General features: G+C 39.1%; 2 protein-coding genes across 6 annotated transcripts in view; both read left to right on the plus strand.

The window, feature by feature from the left end:
* The window catches only part of LOC112163071 (nipped-B-like protein B), a 22,401-nt gene extending 17,333 nt beyond the window's left edge, over positions 1–5,068 (plus strand). For all 5 annotated transcript variants that reach the window (XM_024299195.2, XM_024299199.2, XM_024299200.2 and 2 more), the window contains 13 exons: positions 122–262; positions 369–462; positions 758–912; positions 998–1,088; positions 1,175–1,348; positions 1,428–1,618; positions 1,709–1,816; positions 1,894–2,094; positions 2,175–2,321; positions 2,421–2,761; positions 2,835–3,009; positions 3,120–3,311; positions 4,127–5,068. In XM_024299195.2, the coding sequence (XP_024154963.1) occupies positions 122–262; positions 369–462; positions 758–912; positions 998–1,088; positions 1,175–1,348; positions 1,428–1,618; positions 1,709–1,816; positions 1,894–2,094; positions 2,175–2,321; positions 2,421–2,761; positions 2,835–3,009; positions 3,120–3,311; positions 4,127–4,474 (2,358 nt within the window). In that variant the 3' untranslated portion in view covers positions 4,475–5,068. The remainder of the gene's footprint in view (positions 1–121; positions 263–368; positions 463–757; positions 913–997; positions 1,089–1,174; positions 1,349–1,427; positions 1,619–1,708; positions 1,817–1,893; positions 2,095–2,174; positions 2,322–2,420; positions 2,762–2,834; positions 3,010–3,119; positions 3,312–4,126) is intronic.
* Positions 5,069–5,588: 520 nt separating this feature from the next.
* The window catches only part of nup155 (nucleoporin 155), an 11,385-nt gene continuing 2,448 nt past the window's right edge, over positions 5,589–14,525 (plus strand). Inside the window, exons 1-29 of the mRNA XM_036214446.1 lie at positions 5,589–5,757; positions 6,017–6,160; positions 7,366–7,503; positions 7,589–7,685; positions 7,798–7,868; positions 8,569–8,661; positions 8,774–9,037; positions 9,114–9,187; positions 9,292–9,383; positions 9,470–9,567; positions 9,647–9,814; positions 9,892–9,992; positions 10,103–10,273; positions 10,352–10,462; positions 10,551–10,645; positions 10,733–10,818; positions 10,944–11,085; positions 11,177–11,243; positions 11,316–11,431; positions 11,781–11,884; positions 12,008–12,141; positions 12,222–12,413; positions 12,549–12,687; positions 12,758–12,893; positions 12,975–13,128; positions 13,208–13,312; positions 13,945–14,099; positions 14,192–14,321; positions 14,401–14,522. Coding sequence (XP_036070339.1) covers positions 6,019–6,160; positions 7,366–7,503; positions 7,589–7,685; positions 7,798–7,868; positions 8,569–8,661; positions 8,774–9,037; positions 9,114–9,187; positions 9,292–9,383; positions 9,470–9,567; positions 9,647–9,814; positions 9,892–9,992; positions 10,103–10,273; positions 10,352–10,462; positions 10,551–10,645; positions 10,733–10,818; positions 10,944–11,085; positions 11,177–11,243; positions 11,316–11,431; positions 11,781–11,884; positions 12,008–12,141; positions 12,222–12,413; positions 12,549–12,687; positions 12,758–12,893; positions 12,975–13,128; positions 13,208–13,312; positions 13,945–14,099; positions 14,192–14,321; positions 14,401–14,522 — 3,497 coding nt within the window. The 5' untranslated portion in view covers positions 5,589–5,757; positions 6,017–6,018. The remainder of the gene's footprint in view (positions 5,758–6,016; positions 6,161–7,365; positions 7,504–7,588; positions 7,686–7,797; positions 7,869–8,568; positions 8,662–8,773; positions 9,038–9,113; positions 9,188–9,291; positions 9,384–9,469; positions 9,568–9,646; positions 9,815–9,891; positions 9,993–10,102; positions 10,274–10,351; positions 10,463–10,550; positions 10,646–10,732; positions 10,819–10,943; positions 11,086–11,176; positions 11,244–11,315; positions 11,432–11,780; positions 11,885–12,007; positions 12,142–12,221; positions 12,414–12,548; positions 12,688–12,757; positions 12,894–12,974; positions 13,129–13,207; positions 13,313–13,944; positions 14,100–14,191; positions 14,322–14,400; positions 14,523–14,525) is intronic.

Genomic DNA, 14,525 nt, shown 5'->3' on the forward strand with positions numbered 1-14,525 from the left:
ATATATATATATATATATATATATATATATATATATATATATGTAGAGCCCTCTAGTGGCAGCACAATAGTTAGGAAGTCTCTAGACAGAACAGCCATCATGTGTCTTCATGTTGTTTCAGACTCCAAATGACTTTGTGGTGATTTGCAACGTGGCCAAGATCCTCGAGTTGGTGGTTCCTCTGATGGACAACCCCAGTGAGACTTTTCTGACGACAATAGAGGAGGACCTGATGAAGCTCGTCGTCAAGTACGGCATGACGGTCAGTCTCATTTACAGCTCTCATTCTTCACAGTGAACTCTCAAAAATCAAAAATAATGAACGTGCTTGTTGTTTTTTTTTGTTTTTTTGCCATGTCTACTCCCAGGTTGTCCAGCACTGTGTGAGTTGTCTTGGAGCTGTTATCAACAAGGTCACACACAACTACAAGTATGTCTGGGCTTGTTTTAACCGATACTATGGTAAGTCTTGATCTAAACTCTAATTTTGACAGTTGTGTTGTTCCATTTTTTTCAACTTAACTAAAAAAATAATACCATTGGATTAGATAATATACGTTTAACTATTTAAAATAGTAATATGTCTATATTTATTATCGTGCACCTAATTTTAGGTACTTTCAAAGTTAAAAATGGCTTTCGGAGGTCAATTTCCACAAAGCTTAAATATTTTCAAAGCTATATTTCTAAAATGGAACTCAATTACTGCAGACTTTAAAGACTTGAAGAACCAAAGTGACCATTGCTGTTCTTACAGGAGCTCTGGCTAAACTCAAGACGCAGCATCAGGAGGATCCCAGCAGCCCCACCCTGGCTACTAACAAACCCACTCTGCTGCGCGCCCTGTTCACTGTGGGGGCCCTCTGTCGACACTTTGACTTTGACCTGGAAGAGTTCAAGGGTGCTAACAAAGTAAAGCCTACGCTTTTTTATTCATGATTATAAAATGTGTGTTTAAAACTGTTGCAGAAGCAGTTAGATTTTTTTTGTCCTTTAGATTATCATAAAGGATAAGGTATTGGAGCTTCTGCTGTACTTCACCACTCATGCAGAAGAGGAGGTCCAGGTCAAGGCTATCATAGGCCTGGGTATGTAACGGCACTGCAAACATTTGCATAAGATATACATTTATGTTGTCATCATTATTTTTTTAATCCTTTTTCTCTCGTTTTAGGGTTCCAGTTCATCATGCATCCTGAGCTGATGTTTGTTCAGGACGTGAAGGTGTTGTACAACAACATCCTGTCAGAGGAGAGCAGCAGCGTTAACCTGAAGATCCAGATTCTCAAAAACCTGCAGACATACCTGCAGGAGGAAGATTCCCGAATGCAAGAAGCTGACCGTGAATGTAAGTTTGGCGTGCTGAAATACTTCAGGTTAAGAGATGTAGACACAGTACTGACCAGGAGGGTCTCTTTTGTTTACAGGGAAGAAGCAAGCCAAGCAGGAGGATCTGAAGGAAATGGGGGACATCTCATCCGGCATGAGCAGCTCCATCATGCAGATCTACCTGAAGCAGGTGCTGGAGTCTTTCTTCCACTCACAGTCCACGGTGCGGCACTTCGCCCTGAACGTCATTACTCTGACGCTCAGTCAGGGCCTCATCCATCCTGTTCAGGTTTGTGCAGTTCCTACTTTAAACAGGAGGAACAATTTTAAACTTTAGTTTCTGACGTAACAAAGAATTTCTGATCTCTCTGCTCTTTAGTGCGTTCCTTACCTGATCGCCATGGGAACAGATCCAGAGCCGACCATGAAGAACAAAGCCGACCAGCAACTGGTGGAGATTGACAAGAAATATTCCGGCTTCATCCATGTAGGTGGTGGCTGGGTCAGTTTGATAGGAAAACAAGCCGGTTTATTGACTGAAACAAATCTTCTTTTTGTTCAAAGATGAAGGCAGTTGCAGGGTTGAAGATGTCTTATCAGGTGCAGCAGGCCATTAACGGATCCAAAGACGTGGTGATTCGAGGTTACCGCCGTGACGACTCGGACTCCGCCCTCTGCTCTCATCTCTACACCATGGTCCGTGGGAACCGGCAGCACCGGCGTGCTTTCCTCATCTCTCTGCTCAACCTGTTTGACGACAGCTCTGTAAGTTCTCCTACAAGACTGACATTTGTGCAAAACGCTGTTGAACAAAAATCAAAGCAATTTTGTGTTTTCACTTGCAGAAAACAGAGGTGAACATGCTGCTGTTCATAGCGGACAACTTGGCGTGCTTCCCGTATCAAACCCAGGATGAGCCTCTTTTCATCATGCATCATATAGACATCACTCTGTCTGTGTCTGGGAGCAACCTGCTCCAGTCTTTCAAGGAGGTAAAACATATTTATATCCTGCAAAATGTGGGACACTAATCCAGATTCGTGTTTTTTAAAGATTAAATGACAACCTTTTAAATGATTTTGTGTCCTCAGTGTTTACGGAAGGAGCCTGTGAGGCAAGAAAAGAAGGTGAAGACCAAAAAGCGGAAAAAGCAACATTCCAGAAGAAGGAAAAACAGCTCCGATGAAGATGAGGATTCGAACAGCGACAGCAGCAACAGCAATTCCAGTAGCAGCGATGAAGATGAGGATGTGACTCGCAGGAAGAAAAAGTCGGCGGACTCAGACTCGGACATGGAGGATGAGGACACGGTCATAGACCGTCTGCCGGAGAACAGCATCCCTCTGCTGGAGTTTGCCAGCGCCTCCCAGGGCATCCTACTACTTCTGGTGCTCAAGCAGCATCTGAAAAACCTGTATGGCTTCTCAGACAGGTGGGTCATGTTACTAATGTTATTTTTTATTAGAATTGAGCAGCAGCATGAACGTTTTCCTTGTGTTTTATAGCAAAATCCAGAAGTATTCACCGACAGAGTCTGCAAAGGTTTACGACAAGGCAGTAAACAGGAAGTCCAAGGTGCACTTCAACCCCGCTCAGACCCTGGATTACCTTAAGAGGAATCTCAGCAACACCAGCCTCAGCCAAGAAACAAAGAGGAACATCGTCAAGCAGTACCTGAATGTAAGCGCACAGAATATTCACGTCACACACTTACGAATAGTTCTATCCTATTACATTTGAATTCCCAAGCTTCATTTGATTTATTTTATGTTTCGCTGTTTGTTTCACAGTTCAAGGTCCTGATGGAGCACTTAGATCGTGAGGAAGAGGAGGAAGACGGAGGTGAAGCAAACGCCAACGCCAGAAACAAAGCCATCACTTCTCTGCTGAAAGTGACGAAACCTCGGAACCACAACACCAGTAATCACACCGCTCCGGTTGAGTCGGAGGAAGAGGAGAGTGAGGATGAGGACTCTCCTCCGGTAGGAATTTAACTACTTTGATTAAAATCTCATTTCTACATTATATATAAAGATATATTCACATTTTAGTCCTGCATTAGCCAAAGCAACATTTTTGCATATATCTTACCATATTTTATCCCAATTATTTTTTTGTATTATTTATTCTTACTTGAATTACCGTTTAATCACTGATTGGTCCCACTTCCATTTTAAGAGACACATATTACAGAAGTGTCAACAATGTAAGCATAAAAATATGTAGGTTTTTTTTTAATCATTTCTTATTATTGCTATTGAAAATTACAATAATAAAGATTACTCTTTTTATAGAAGAAACTGACACACAGGTAATGTTCTGTATTCCTATTTTTTTTATTTTATGACCAGTTATAAACATATTATTATGTTTTAATGAGAGTTTTAAACTGTTTAATCTCTAGTTTGTTCCTTAATGTTAATTTTATGTGAATATTTAGAAAAAGAAAAACTTATTTTTAACTGTTTTTCATTTGTTTGGCTTCTTTAAAAAATATATTTTTTTTTGCAAGGCTGAATTTGTGGGTTCAGAGTAGATTTTGGTCACTAGTAACTTCAGATCTTTTTGATTGTACAAAAATAAAAAAGAACAGGTCAAACTTTCCTGTGACCAGCTTTACAACAATTTCTCAACTTATGAAAACTTCTAAATAAAAGATTAGCACTAAACCCCTTTTTCAGTTTAAATGTTACAGCAACGAAAATTAAAATGAGTAAAACTAATTTATCTAAATTACACATTAAAGATTGTATTTAGCCCTGTTTGTTTTCACCAGGACTGTCATTTTTATTCACAGCAAAAATCAAAGAAAGGTGGAGATGTGGAGGATTCAAAGGAGACAGTGGAAGTCATGGACGTTGTTGCCATCTTCTATCCCAAATACAAAGACAGACCGCAGATCGCCAAGGTGGTCCAGAAGACCCGGCATGGCTACAGTATACACTGGATGACAGGATCTTACTCCGGAGCGTGGACTGTAGCAAAAAAACGGGACGGTCGGAAAAAGGTCCCTTGGGTCGACAACATCAAGGAGTCGGACATTATTTACAAAAAAATCTCCTTGACAAGCGGACAAAAGCTGACGAACAAAGTGGTACAGACGTTACGGGCGCTGTACGCCGCCAAGGAGGGTGATGAGAGTTAATACCTGAAAATGCTGTATGAGACAGTCCTCACTACACAAATCCACTGTTACATACAGAGAAGGCAAGCCTCTTTAGATGAACTGTTTTTACAACACTTATTCTTCTCACGGTTATGGTGAACAGAAGTTAGAGAAGGAAATGTTTGGGAAAACATTGTGTGGGAGTTCCTTCGCTGTCGTGCAGCAACATGGTCGTCTGGTTTTTACTCTCACTGTAATATAGTTTAACTAAAAACGTGTTTATATCTGAACATAATTCTGTAAAATATGAACTGAATGTTGAAAATTAGTGTATTGATGATGTTCTTAATAAAGTGTTTTTGGAGTTATAACTAGCACCAGATGGATTTATTCACTTGACTTGAGCTCTAGTAGCTTAATCCCTCTTTTTTTCAAACATTCTAGTTGTTTGCCCCCACTGTGTAATAGACTGCCTTTGATATAATTTATTTACGTTCACAGCAGTTCAGTATCTGTGCCTATAATGTTTTTTTCGACATAGATTTTGATGTTATTCAAAGTAAATCTACACTAAAGTTATCCCCTGCTCCTTTGGTGGAGTCAAAGACTGCAATAAATTTTTCTTATCTCTTTTTTACTTGTTGCCGCTTTTTGTTTTAATACATGATATGTGCATTACAACGACTAAAAGGATATTGATACAATTAAAGCAATAACTAATAATTAAAGTAGTATTTAATGTAATTTTTAGGGTTTTCTTCTTATTTTAGTCCTGGAGAAACCTAAAAGTCAAATTTGTCGTTTTTTTCTCATTTTTAGTATTTTTTGCCTGATAAAACATAAGTAATTGTCAAATCAACTTTTAACTGTACCAGAAAAAAAATTTTCTTGGGTCGCCAAGTGGAAAAAAATAAAAAAGACTTACCGAATAACTTCTGACCATTTCTGAAAGTTCTATAGGCTTACCGATTAATTGACTATATTTAATTTATAAATGTATTTCAAAAGAAATTTTATTAAAACATATGTTCTTTGATTGAAGTACCCCCAAGGAAAGCTTGTGTGAGCTTGGGAATTTTTCACACGCAATATAAAATTGACCTGGTGGTGGCAGCACTGAGGGTCTTTAATTAAATCTGAAGCCTAAGTGTAAACGAAGAAGAAATATTACGTCGGTCTACCGGAAATAAGTTTCTGTGCATGAGGTTGGCGGGCTGCTACTTGTGTCTGTTTGGATATTTTCTTTTCAAAATTGCCGCTGAAGTGATTCACACATTTTGTTGGTCAAACAAGTCCGTATCACGCAGAATCTTTCTGGTCAGGTAAAGCTAAAAAGCTTCTCCGGAAATGCTCAATTTTACACTTTGATGCTCGTTAGCTTCTATGCTAATAACACCTTAATGTTGTCAGTAGACCGCTAACCGGAGCTTTAGCCGTTTTCAAACACATAGACTCGTAAAGTCGTTTGTTAAAAACATTTGGATATACACAATAATATTAGTTACTTGTGATCTTAAGTGGAATTTGGCGCTATTATTGTCTTTTTTTAGTTCTCTTACATAGCGGTGTTTATTTCCACAGCCATGCCGTCCAGCGCTGGACCCAGCAGCCCTGCGGCTGCCCTTGCCGAGGCGCTGGAGAACTCTTCCCGGCTGATTGACAAACACCTCCAGGAAGATCGGTGCTTTCCTGAGCTGTCAGAGCTGCTCAGCGTCCCTTCACACAGTGAGTACAGCAGCTGGATGAACCCAGGAGGAGCTACATCTGTTTGTAGTTTGGGTTTCTCGTCTAAAACGCTTGTTGCTTCTATTCTCTGCACAAAAAGGTTATGTTAATTATCAATTTCACTGATAACCAAATTTGCTTTTCAAAGTTCTATAACGGTAAATAATAAATGAACATATTGCCAAAAGTAAATACATTAAAGTTAAACAACTTTATTCATCCCCAAGGGGGAAACAATTTATTATATAGTAACAAACACAAAAGACAAACATTTCAATGTATATGTGTATATATTGTTTATAAATGAAAATACTATTTTAGTGCCAGCTTCTAGTTTGTAAAGGATCTGCAACATAACAGTGAGAAAATTGTGTTTCAGTTTGATACAGAAGAGTTTTTGGTCAGGAACATCTTCATATGTTTTAATTAGATTTTAATACTTGCATTTTGCAAAGTTTTGTGAGACTTATCTAAACGTACAGTTAAACAAAAATAATCCATTGCAATTGTTTTTCTCTAGTTGAATTAAAAGAGCAAAGACAGCCAAACCATCAACAGCATCTTAACTATATTTTATTTTTTCTTTACCCATGACTAAACACACAACACGTTGCATTATCTTAGTAATTTAACCCTTCCAAATATGTGTTATTGGTAATGTTTAAAGAGCCACTCTAATAAAAATTTTTTTCTTGTTTTTAACATGTACTTGTGGCATTTTCATGATGATGGAGCACATATACAAAGAAAGTTAAGCAAAAAGTTCAATTTCTGAGTATTTATTTATTATTTTTTTGTGAATCAGGAGCAGATTTAATTATGTGATTATTATTATTGTTTTTAAAGAATACAGGAACTAGACAACAACACAAGTTTTTAGATTTTGGCTAAAAAAAAGGTTAATTCTAATCAAAAGACCACTAGATGCATTTAACTTGGATCAAAATGTGATCAGAGCGGGACTTTAATGTAAAAATTATATCAAAGATGCATCTTTAAACAATATTTCTATTTCTTTCAAGTACTCTATATATACATTTTTGTTTATTTTTCAAAAGTAGCAGTGACTGCCCCCTATACATCGCACTTGTTCTTTTGTTTCTTCTTGAAAACCCCACTTTTTCTTACTCATTTTTTACTTTCACTTTTTCCACATGGAAACAGTTTTTGTTGAAATCATTTTTTTCCTGCTTCTTTTTGTCTAGATATGCCATCTCTATCTGGAGGCTCAGATATGGACTACCCTCTTCAAGGACCTGGCCTGTTGAGTGTACCAAACCTGCCGGAACTCAGTGCACTCCGGCGAGTTCCTCTACCTCCTGAGCTGGTGGAGCAGTTCAGCCGTATCCTTTCCAATTGGAAACTTAAGATCTGATGGTGGAAATTTTGACTAAAATAGATTTTGAGTTCTACTTAACCACTGTTTAGATATGCAGTTCAACTGCATGATGGGAGTTTTTCCCGAGATCTCTCGGGCGTGGCTGACAATTGACAACGACATTTTCATGTGGAATTATGAGGATGGGTAAGAGACATTTGAATTATGAGTTATCATAACCATTCCAGATTGTACTCAAACATGGATAATCTAATTCTTTAGAATAACTTTTTCATCTTTTCTGTTGAATTTTTTTCAGAGGGGATGTGGCCTACTTTGATGGTCTGATTGAAACTATTTTGGCAGTGGGCCTCGTTAAACCAAAACAAGGTAGAATTAAACAGTCTTTAAGCACGACAGAGTATTAGGGCCACAGTTAAAGAGGAAAAATAAATAAATATATGAGAATGAAGTCAAAAATTTACAAAAATGAAGTTGAACAATTATGAGAAAAGTCTTACAATTATATATTTTTTCTACAATTAACGTGAAGAAGTTGTAAATTTATGCTTCAAAAAGTTGTGTTTTGTGATAAAAAAGTTATATTTAGCCTTTAAAATTTCTCAACAAAGACAGTTAGATACTACCCAGTTTAATTTATGTTGCAGACAATTGGATAAAACAGATCAAAGCTCAAGAATGTCACTGAATCTGCTTTAGTTTTTTGAAAATGTACAATTTTGTTCTCATGAAATTACAAAAACATGCAGTTTTTCTTGTAAAATGGTGACTTTTTAAAAATAAATTTACAATTTTGTTTCTGTAAGATGTTCACTTTTTTTTTAATAACTGTACAACATTATTCTAGGAAATTTTTGTCTTTGTTTCTCCTCATAATTTTACATTTTTCTCATAATTTTATGACTTTTCTCATATTTGTGTGCTTTTCTTTCTCATAGTTTTACAACTTTAGTCTGATATTTTTAATTTACGGTGGTCTTAATTCTCCATATACCATAGGTATTAATTTTTATACTCTTTTGTGCATTTATTATGTTGTTCAGTTTTTTATGGCTTCTTTGTTTTTTAGGGATTTTACAGCCACACATTCACTACCTCTTGGTGCTAGCCACTTCTGTAGATGTAGTAATCCTCGGACTCAGTTTCCCAAAAACCCAAACTGGTGAGTTTTTCCTTTATATATTAATGTAAAAAGAAACATTTCGTACCGCAGCTTCCTGACACCCACACAAACAAGAAATCTTCAAAACGTGCTGTTACCTCTCTCGTTCCAGGACTGAACGACAGCATGTCTGGTGGGATGCAGCTTCTGCCGGACCCCCTGTTCTCAATCCCCACCGACAACACCTACATCCTGTCCATCACATCTACAGACCTGGGCCGAATCTTCATGGCGGGGAAGGATGGCTGCCTCTATGAGATAGCGTACCAGGCTGAGGCAGGCTGGCTCAGCCAGCGTTGTCGAAAGATCAACCATTCTAAAAGCACTCTGTCCTTCCTTGTTCCGTCTGTGCTTCAGTTCTCCTTCTCTGAAGATGGTGAGTAAAACTTCAATTCTGTCACGTAGAGTCAAAAATGTTGCAGGTCTTCTAAAATCATCTTTTGTCTCCACAGATCCCATAGTGCAAATTGCAATTGATAACTCTCGCAACATTCTCTTCACACGCTCTGAGAAAGGAGTCCTGCAAGTATGACACCTATCATGTTTATTTTTAACTTCTTTATTCTGAAGCTATTTTGATTATTTTTAATTTAATTGAGTGTACTGACAGACATTTTTGATGGGTTGAAGGTGTACGATCTGGGTGCTGATGGTCAGGGTATGAGTCGCGTGGCAACAATGTCCCAGGGTGCCATAGTTGCAGCTGCTGGAAACATTGCTAAGTAAAGCTGACTCTTTGTGTTTTATTTTGCCATGCGACAGACAGTGTTCAGTCAAACTGATTTCTGTTTTTAAAACTTTTTTCAAGGACAATCGATCGGTCCGTCTTCAAACCCATCGTGCAGATCTCAGTGATCGACAGATCGGAGTCTTCAGATTGCCATCTGCTTGCTATCACTCATGCAGGTACAGATTACAAACACGGAGGAATTTGTGTGAAACATGCTGGATTGCTCTAAAAAAATATTTTATTTATTTTTTGCAGGTGTGCGTCTGTACTTCACCACCACACCTTTTGCTCCTCAGCACCAGAAACACATTGCGGTGCGACCTAGCCTTCTTGCTGTGGTCCATGTCCGTCTGCCGCCTGGCTTTTCGGCCTCGTCCACTCTGCAGAAACCGTCAAAAGTCCACAAAGCTCTTTACAACAAAGGTAAAAAACACAGCCTTGCGCTGCATCCATTACTCTACTGCTTATTATTAGAACCAAAACATCCTTTAATCTTACAGGTGTTCTTCTCATGGCTGCTTCTGAGACGGAGGATAGTGACATCCTTTGGTGCATCAACCATGACTCTTTTCCCTTTAAGAAACCTCTAATGGAGACGCAGGTGTGCATAGAAAAACATTACAGACTGATTATTTTAGATGCAAAAAGGCAATATTCCCTAATAATGATAATTATTACAGATTGGTCCACTTTTTATGCTATTTATTGCAGATGATGTCTAATGTGGATGGGCACTCGTGGGCTCTTTGTACCATCACTGAAGAGAGGCCGCAGAAGATCTTTACGCCTCTGAACAAGGAGCACATTCCTATTACCGATTCCCCTGTGGTCGTCCAGCAGCACAACATCCCCTCCCAGAAGTTTGTCCTTCTGTCTGCAAAGGTAAATTCATCACTTTACATCAATGCAGTTCTATTTTATTATGCTAAAAAACATCTTACACTCCTTTCGGTCTTGTAGGGAAGCCACATCTTCCAAAAGCTGCGGCCGGTGGATCAGCTTCGGCACCTCCTCGTTAGCTGTGTGGGAGGAGAAAGCGAAGAGATTGAACGCTTCTTTAAGCTGCACAGAGTAAGATGCAAAGAGGTTTACTTCCTCGATTTAAAAATTTTTTTTAAGAGATTTGGGGTTAATTTAGAGGCAACTTTTCTTTTTGAAGGAGGAGCAAGCCTGTGCCACAGCACTGATTCTAGCCTGTTCCAGCGCCGCCTCTGACCGGGAAGTTTCCCAGTGGGCCACAAGAGCATTCTTCAGGTTAAACAAGCTTTATTTGTTGTGTTTATACCTCTTTAAAGTCTGCACAACCTGAAACCGTCCTCCCTTTCCTGTGTGAATGATTAGATATGGTGGAGAAGCACAGATGAGGTTTCCTGCAGCCATGACCGCTCCAAGCACCGTTGGACCCATAATGAGCTCTCCAGCACCTGGTAAATAGGTTGCAGCTGCACCACCTGATGCTTCCCAAAAATTACTACCTTTAGTTTGTCACAATCAATTTTATTAGTAAAAAACAGACAAAAAAAAACGTTCTTCTTTTCAACTCCCTCATCAGGCATCGTACCTCCTGCTCTGAGCTCACCATTTACCCCAATGCATTCTGGGTCGGCCTCCATCACACCCATGTCAGCTGGTCCTGAAGTGATCTTCTCTGGGAAACACAACGGAATCTGCATTTATTTTGCTCGCATCCTTGGGTACGAAATGTGTTCTCCTTTATAGGATGAGAGCAACATTTTAATGTGATGAACTGTTTGACCTTTTGACCTCTGCTCTCAACTCAAACAGAAATATCTGGGACGGCAGTCTTGCTGTTGAGAACACTATTAAAAAGGGAAATCAGACTGTCAGCATTGTAAGTATCATTTTGATATATGAAGTGGTTCCGTTTTCAGAATAATGCTGATGAAATACATTTTTCCTGCAGCTTGTTAGCAGTGTCGATGCTCTTGAACTTGAGTCGGTCCTTCTAGAGCTGAACGGTTTGCAGGAATTTCTTGATAAAAACTCTCAGCTAAGTCCTTCCTCTCTTGATGCAGCAAGGTAAGAACTGTTTCTTTTTTTCTTCTGGCGATACTTTATTTATTTCCCTTTTATTTATTTATTTATTTTTAAATAGTCATGTTACTTTGACCTTTCTTTCACTGTGAAACTTGATATGTCATCTGGTTGGGATTGTACAAATAAAAATTAGTTTGACATGCATCAGGTTTTTTATATTTGTCTATTTCAGAGTTTGTTTTGGATTAAAAAATTGACATGTTTGTTTTTTTTCCCAATTGTGAAAAAATCCAAAAGCGTGATAGAACTTCTAGCATGCTAAAAGTCTTAATGGAAATAATATTTTTTTATAAAACAGTCACATGGTGTTTTTGTTCTTTTATTTAATTAGTTTTAGCTCCCCTGCCAACTTGCAGCAAAGGCTGCTGGGATTTATGCGCCCTGATGGAGCCAGCTCCCAGCAGGTCCAGCAGGAGCTCCAGAGAAAATTTCACTGTAAGTTTTAACTTCAGTTTGGCATCATTTAAAGAAATAAAGATTTATCTTTGCTACTGCTGACACTGTTTTTTAAAAGACTTCCAACTAAATCTTTCTCTTTGTTTCCATTTCTGCCCCCAGCTAAGGCTCAGGTCTTTGAAAAAGTGTCCTTGCAGAGTATCCAGCAGTTAGTGCATCGCTCTTATCAGACTTTGGCCCTCTGGAAGCTTCTATGTGCCCATCAGTTCAGCCTGATCATGGCTGAGCTGCCAAAGGTACGCGTACAAACGTTTTATACTGACATACTGTTGAGCCCCTGTAAATCCATGCTCTTTTTTTTTTTTGCTGTTTGTAGGAATTTCAAGAGCAGATGAAGGGAGCTAGCTTTAAAGATGTGGTGATCCGGGGTAAGGAATTATCCGGAGCCCTAATTACAGGGCTCATTAACGTGTACATCAAAGATAACGCCTCCGTGGACGCCATCAGCAACCACCTTCGAGACCTCTGTCCTCTGCTGTACAGTAGCGACGACAGCATTTGCTCCAAGGTACATAAACTCATATAGTTTTACTTTTAAATGTAGATTTTTACTCTAATTTAGTAGTTAGACGTATTTATTTTCAATAACTTTTCTATATTAATTAGTGTTTCCGTACGTTTGGTTTGTTTGTCTTCCACTCAGGCCAATGAGATGCTGCAGAGCTCCAAACAGATCCAGAACAAACTGGAGAAGGAGAGAACTCTGAGAGAGTCGCTGCAGCGCTATCAACAGATCAGCCAGCACACCGACCTGGCTCTCGTTTGCTCTCAGTACAGACAGGGTACGTGTATTTAAGAGCATTCCACGCTCTGTTCTGGGTTACGTTTTCTTACGCTTGCTGCTCTTCTCAGTGCGGTTCTATGAGGGAGTCCTTGAGCTGTGCCTTACAGCAGCAGACAAGAAGGATCCACAGAGACTTGGCCCTCATTTCTACAAAAATGGAGAGCCTGAGGAGGACAGAGTGGGTCAGCAGGCTTTTCAGGAAAGGTGACTAAGGGAAAAATAAATTAATTATTTGCATAATGCATGACGATTATTGTGAACTTTTTTTTTTTTGTCCGTTTCTAGGCTTATATGTTACAAGTGCATCACAGACACCATGCAGGAGCTGGTGAACCAGAGCAAAGCTGCCCCGCAGTCTCCCAGTGTCCCCAAGCAACCGGGACCACCTGTCATGACCTCTGACCCCAACATGCTGAGCAACGAAGAAGCTACAGCTCACGTAAGTAAACTTTTTCTTTTCTTCTCACCACTGTGAGCCTGGCGTGCGTCCTCAATGACGATGCGTCGCTTTCCTGCAGTTTGAGCATATGCTCGGTCTGGCCCAGAGGTCCCAGGACGAGCTGTTCCACATCGCCCTCTACAACTGGCTGATTCAGGCTGACCTGACTGACAAGCTGCTGGAGGTATTGACCCGCTGCATGTCTCTTAATACTATAGGACTGGAATTTTAATGCAGATTCTTGTTTATGGTTTTGTTGAGTTAGTGCATAAATTTCTTGCCCAGTTCAAAGATTAAATTTGGGTGCAGTTCATTCTCTTTTCCAGTAGATGTCCTCAAATCTAACCCACTGCACACCTACATTTGACTGAGTAGGATGTTTGAGAGATTTTAAAAGTTTTATTAAAACTTCAGCATTTTCCTACATATTTTAAAGTGTCTAAATTCTTCTATTTTTGGGTAAAATGGTCAGGAATCAATAGAGATTCTCATCGTTAGTGTTTAAATTCAGCACAAGTTTATACCTCCTGTTGCTTTATGACTCCAAGCTGTTGGACTTTCAAAATAAAAGACAAGTTGTGAATATTTGTGTTTTTTAAAAACACCCATTAAACTTCAAGCGAATAAAAAAATAAAATACACTTTTTTTGAGAACTATTATATAAAAGAAAGTGTTGTACATGAAAAAACACAATTATCTTTTGTAGAACTATAAAGACTTTTTTTTTTTAAATACTCATTTAAGTATTTCCTTTCACTTGTTTTTTTTTACTTTCTTTCTGTCTGATCCCATCATCCTGACCTTTTGTTTTCCAGGTAAATTCTCCATATTTGGAGGAACATCTGATGCACATGATCAAGCAGGACCAGAGCAAAGTTCACAACATGGACTTGCTGTGGCGCTATTACGAGAAGAATCGTAACTTCGGTAAAGCGGCTCATGTGTTGGCTCGCCTCGCTGACATGCACAGGTTTGAACGCTGAATCATAGAGAGCATTTCAGCAGGTAACAGAAACCTAAAACCGATGCATTAACTCCACTTTTACTGTCTGGTCTGCTCAGCACCGAGATCTCTCTGAAGCAGCGTCTGGAGTACATCGCCCGAGCCATCCTGTCTGCTAAGAGTTCCTCCAGCATCTCTGCACATGCATCGGATGGAGAGTTCCTACATGAACTGGAGGAAAAAATGGAGGTACGGAACCAGGAGACATGTGAGTAAACACTTCTGCAGCCGTTTTTTTTCTCTAAGGGCTTTTTTTCCTCTTTATTAGCTTGTGCGTATTCAGGTGCAGATCCAGGAAACGCTAATAAGGCAATACTCCCATCATCCCTCAGTGAAAAATGTCATCTCCCAGCTAGACTCTGAGCTAATGGACATTACAAAGGTAATTGGAAA

Source organism: Oryzias melastigma, linkage group LG12, assembly GCF_002922805.2.
Source record: "Oryzias melastigma strain HK-1 linkage group LG12, ASM292280v2, whole genome shotgun sequence".
Classification (NCBI taxonomy): Eukaryota; Metazoa; Chordata; class Actinopteri; order Beloniformes; family Adrianichthyidae; genus Oryzias; species Oryzias melastigma.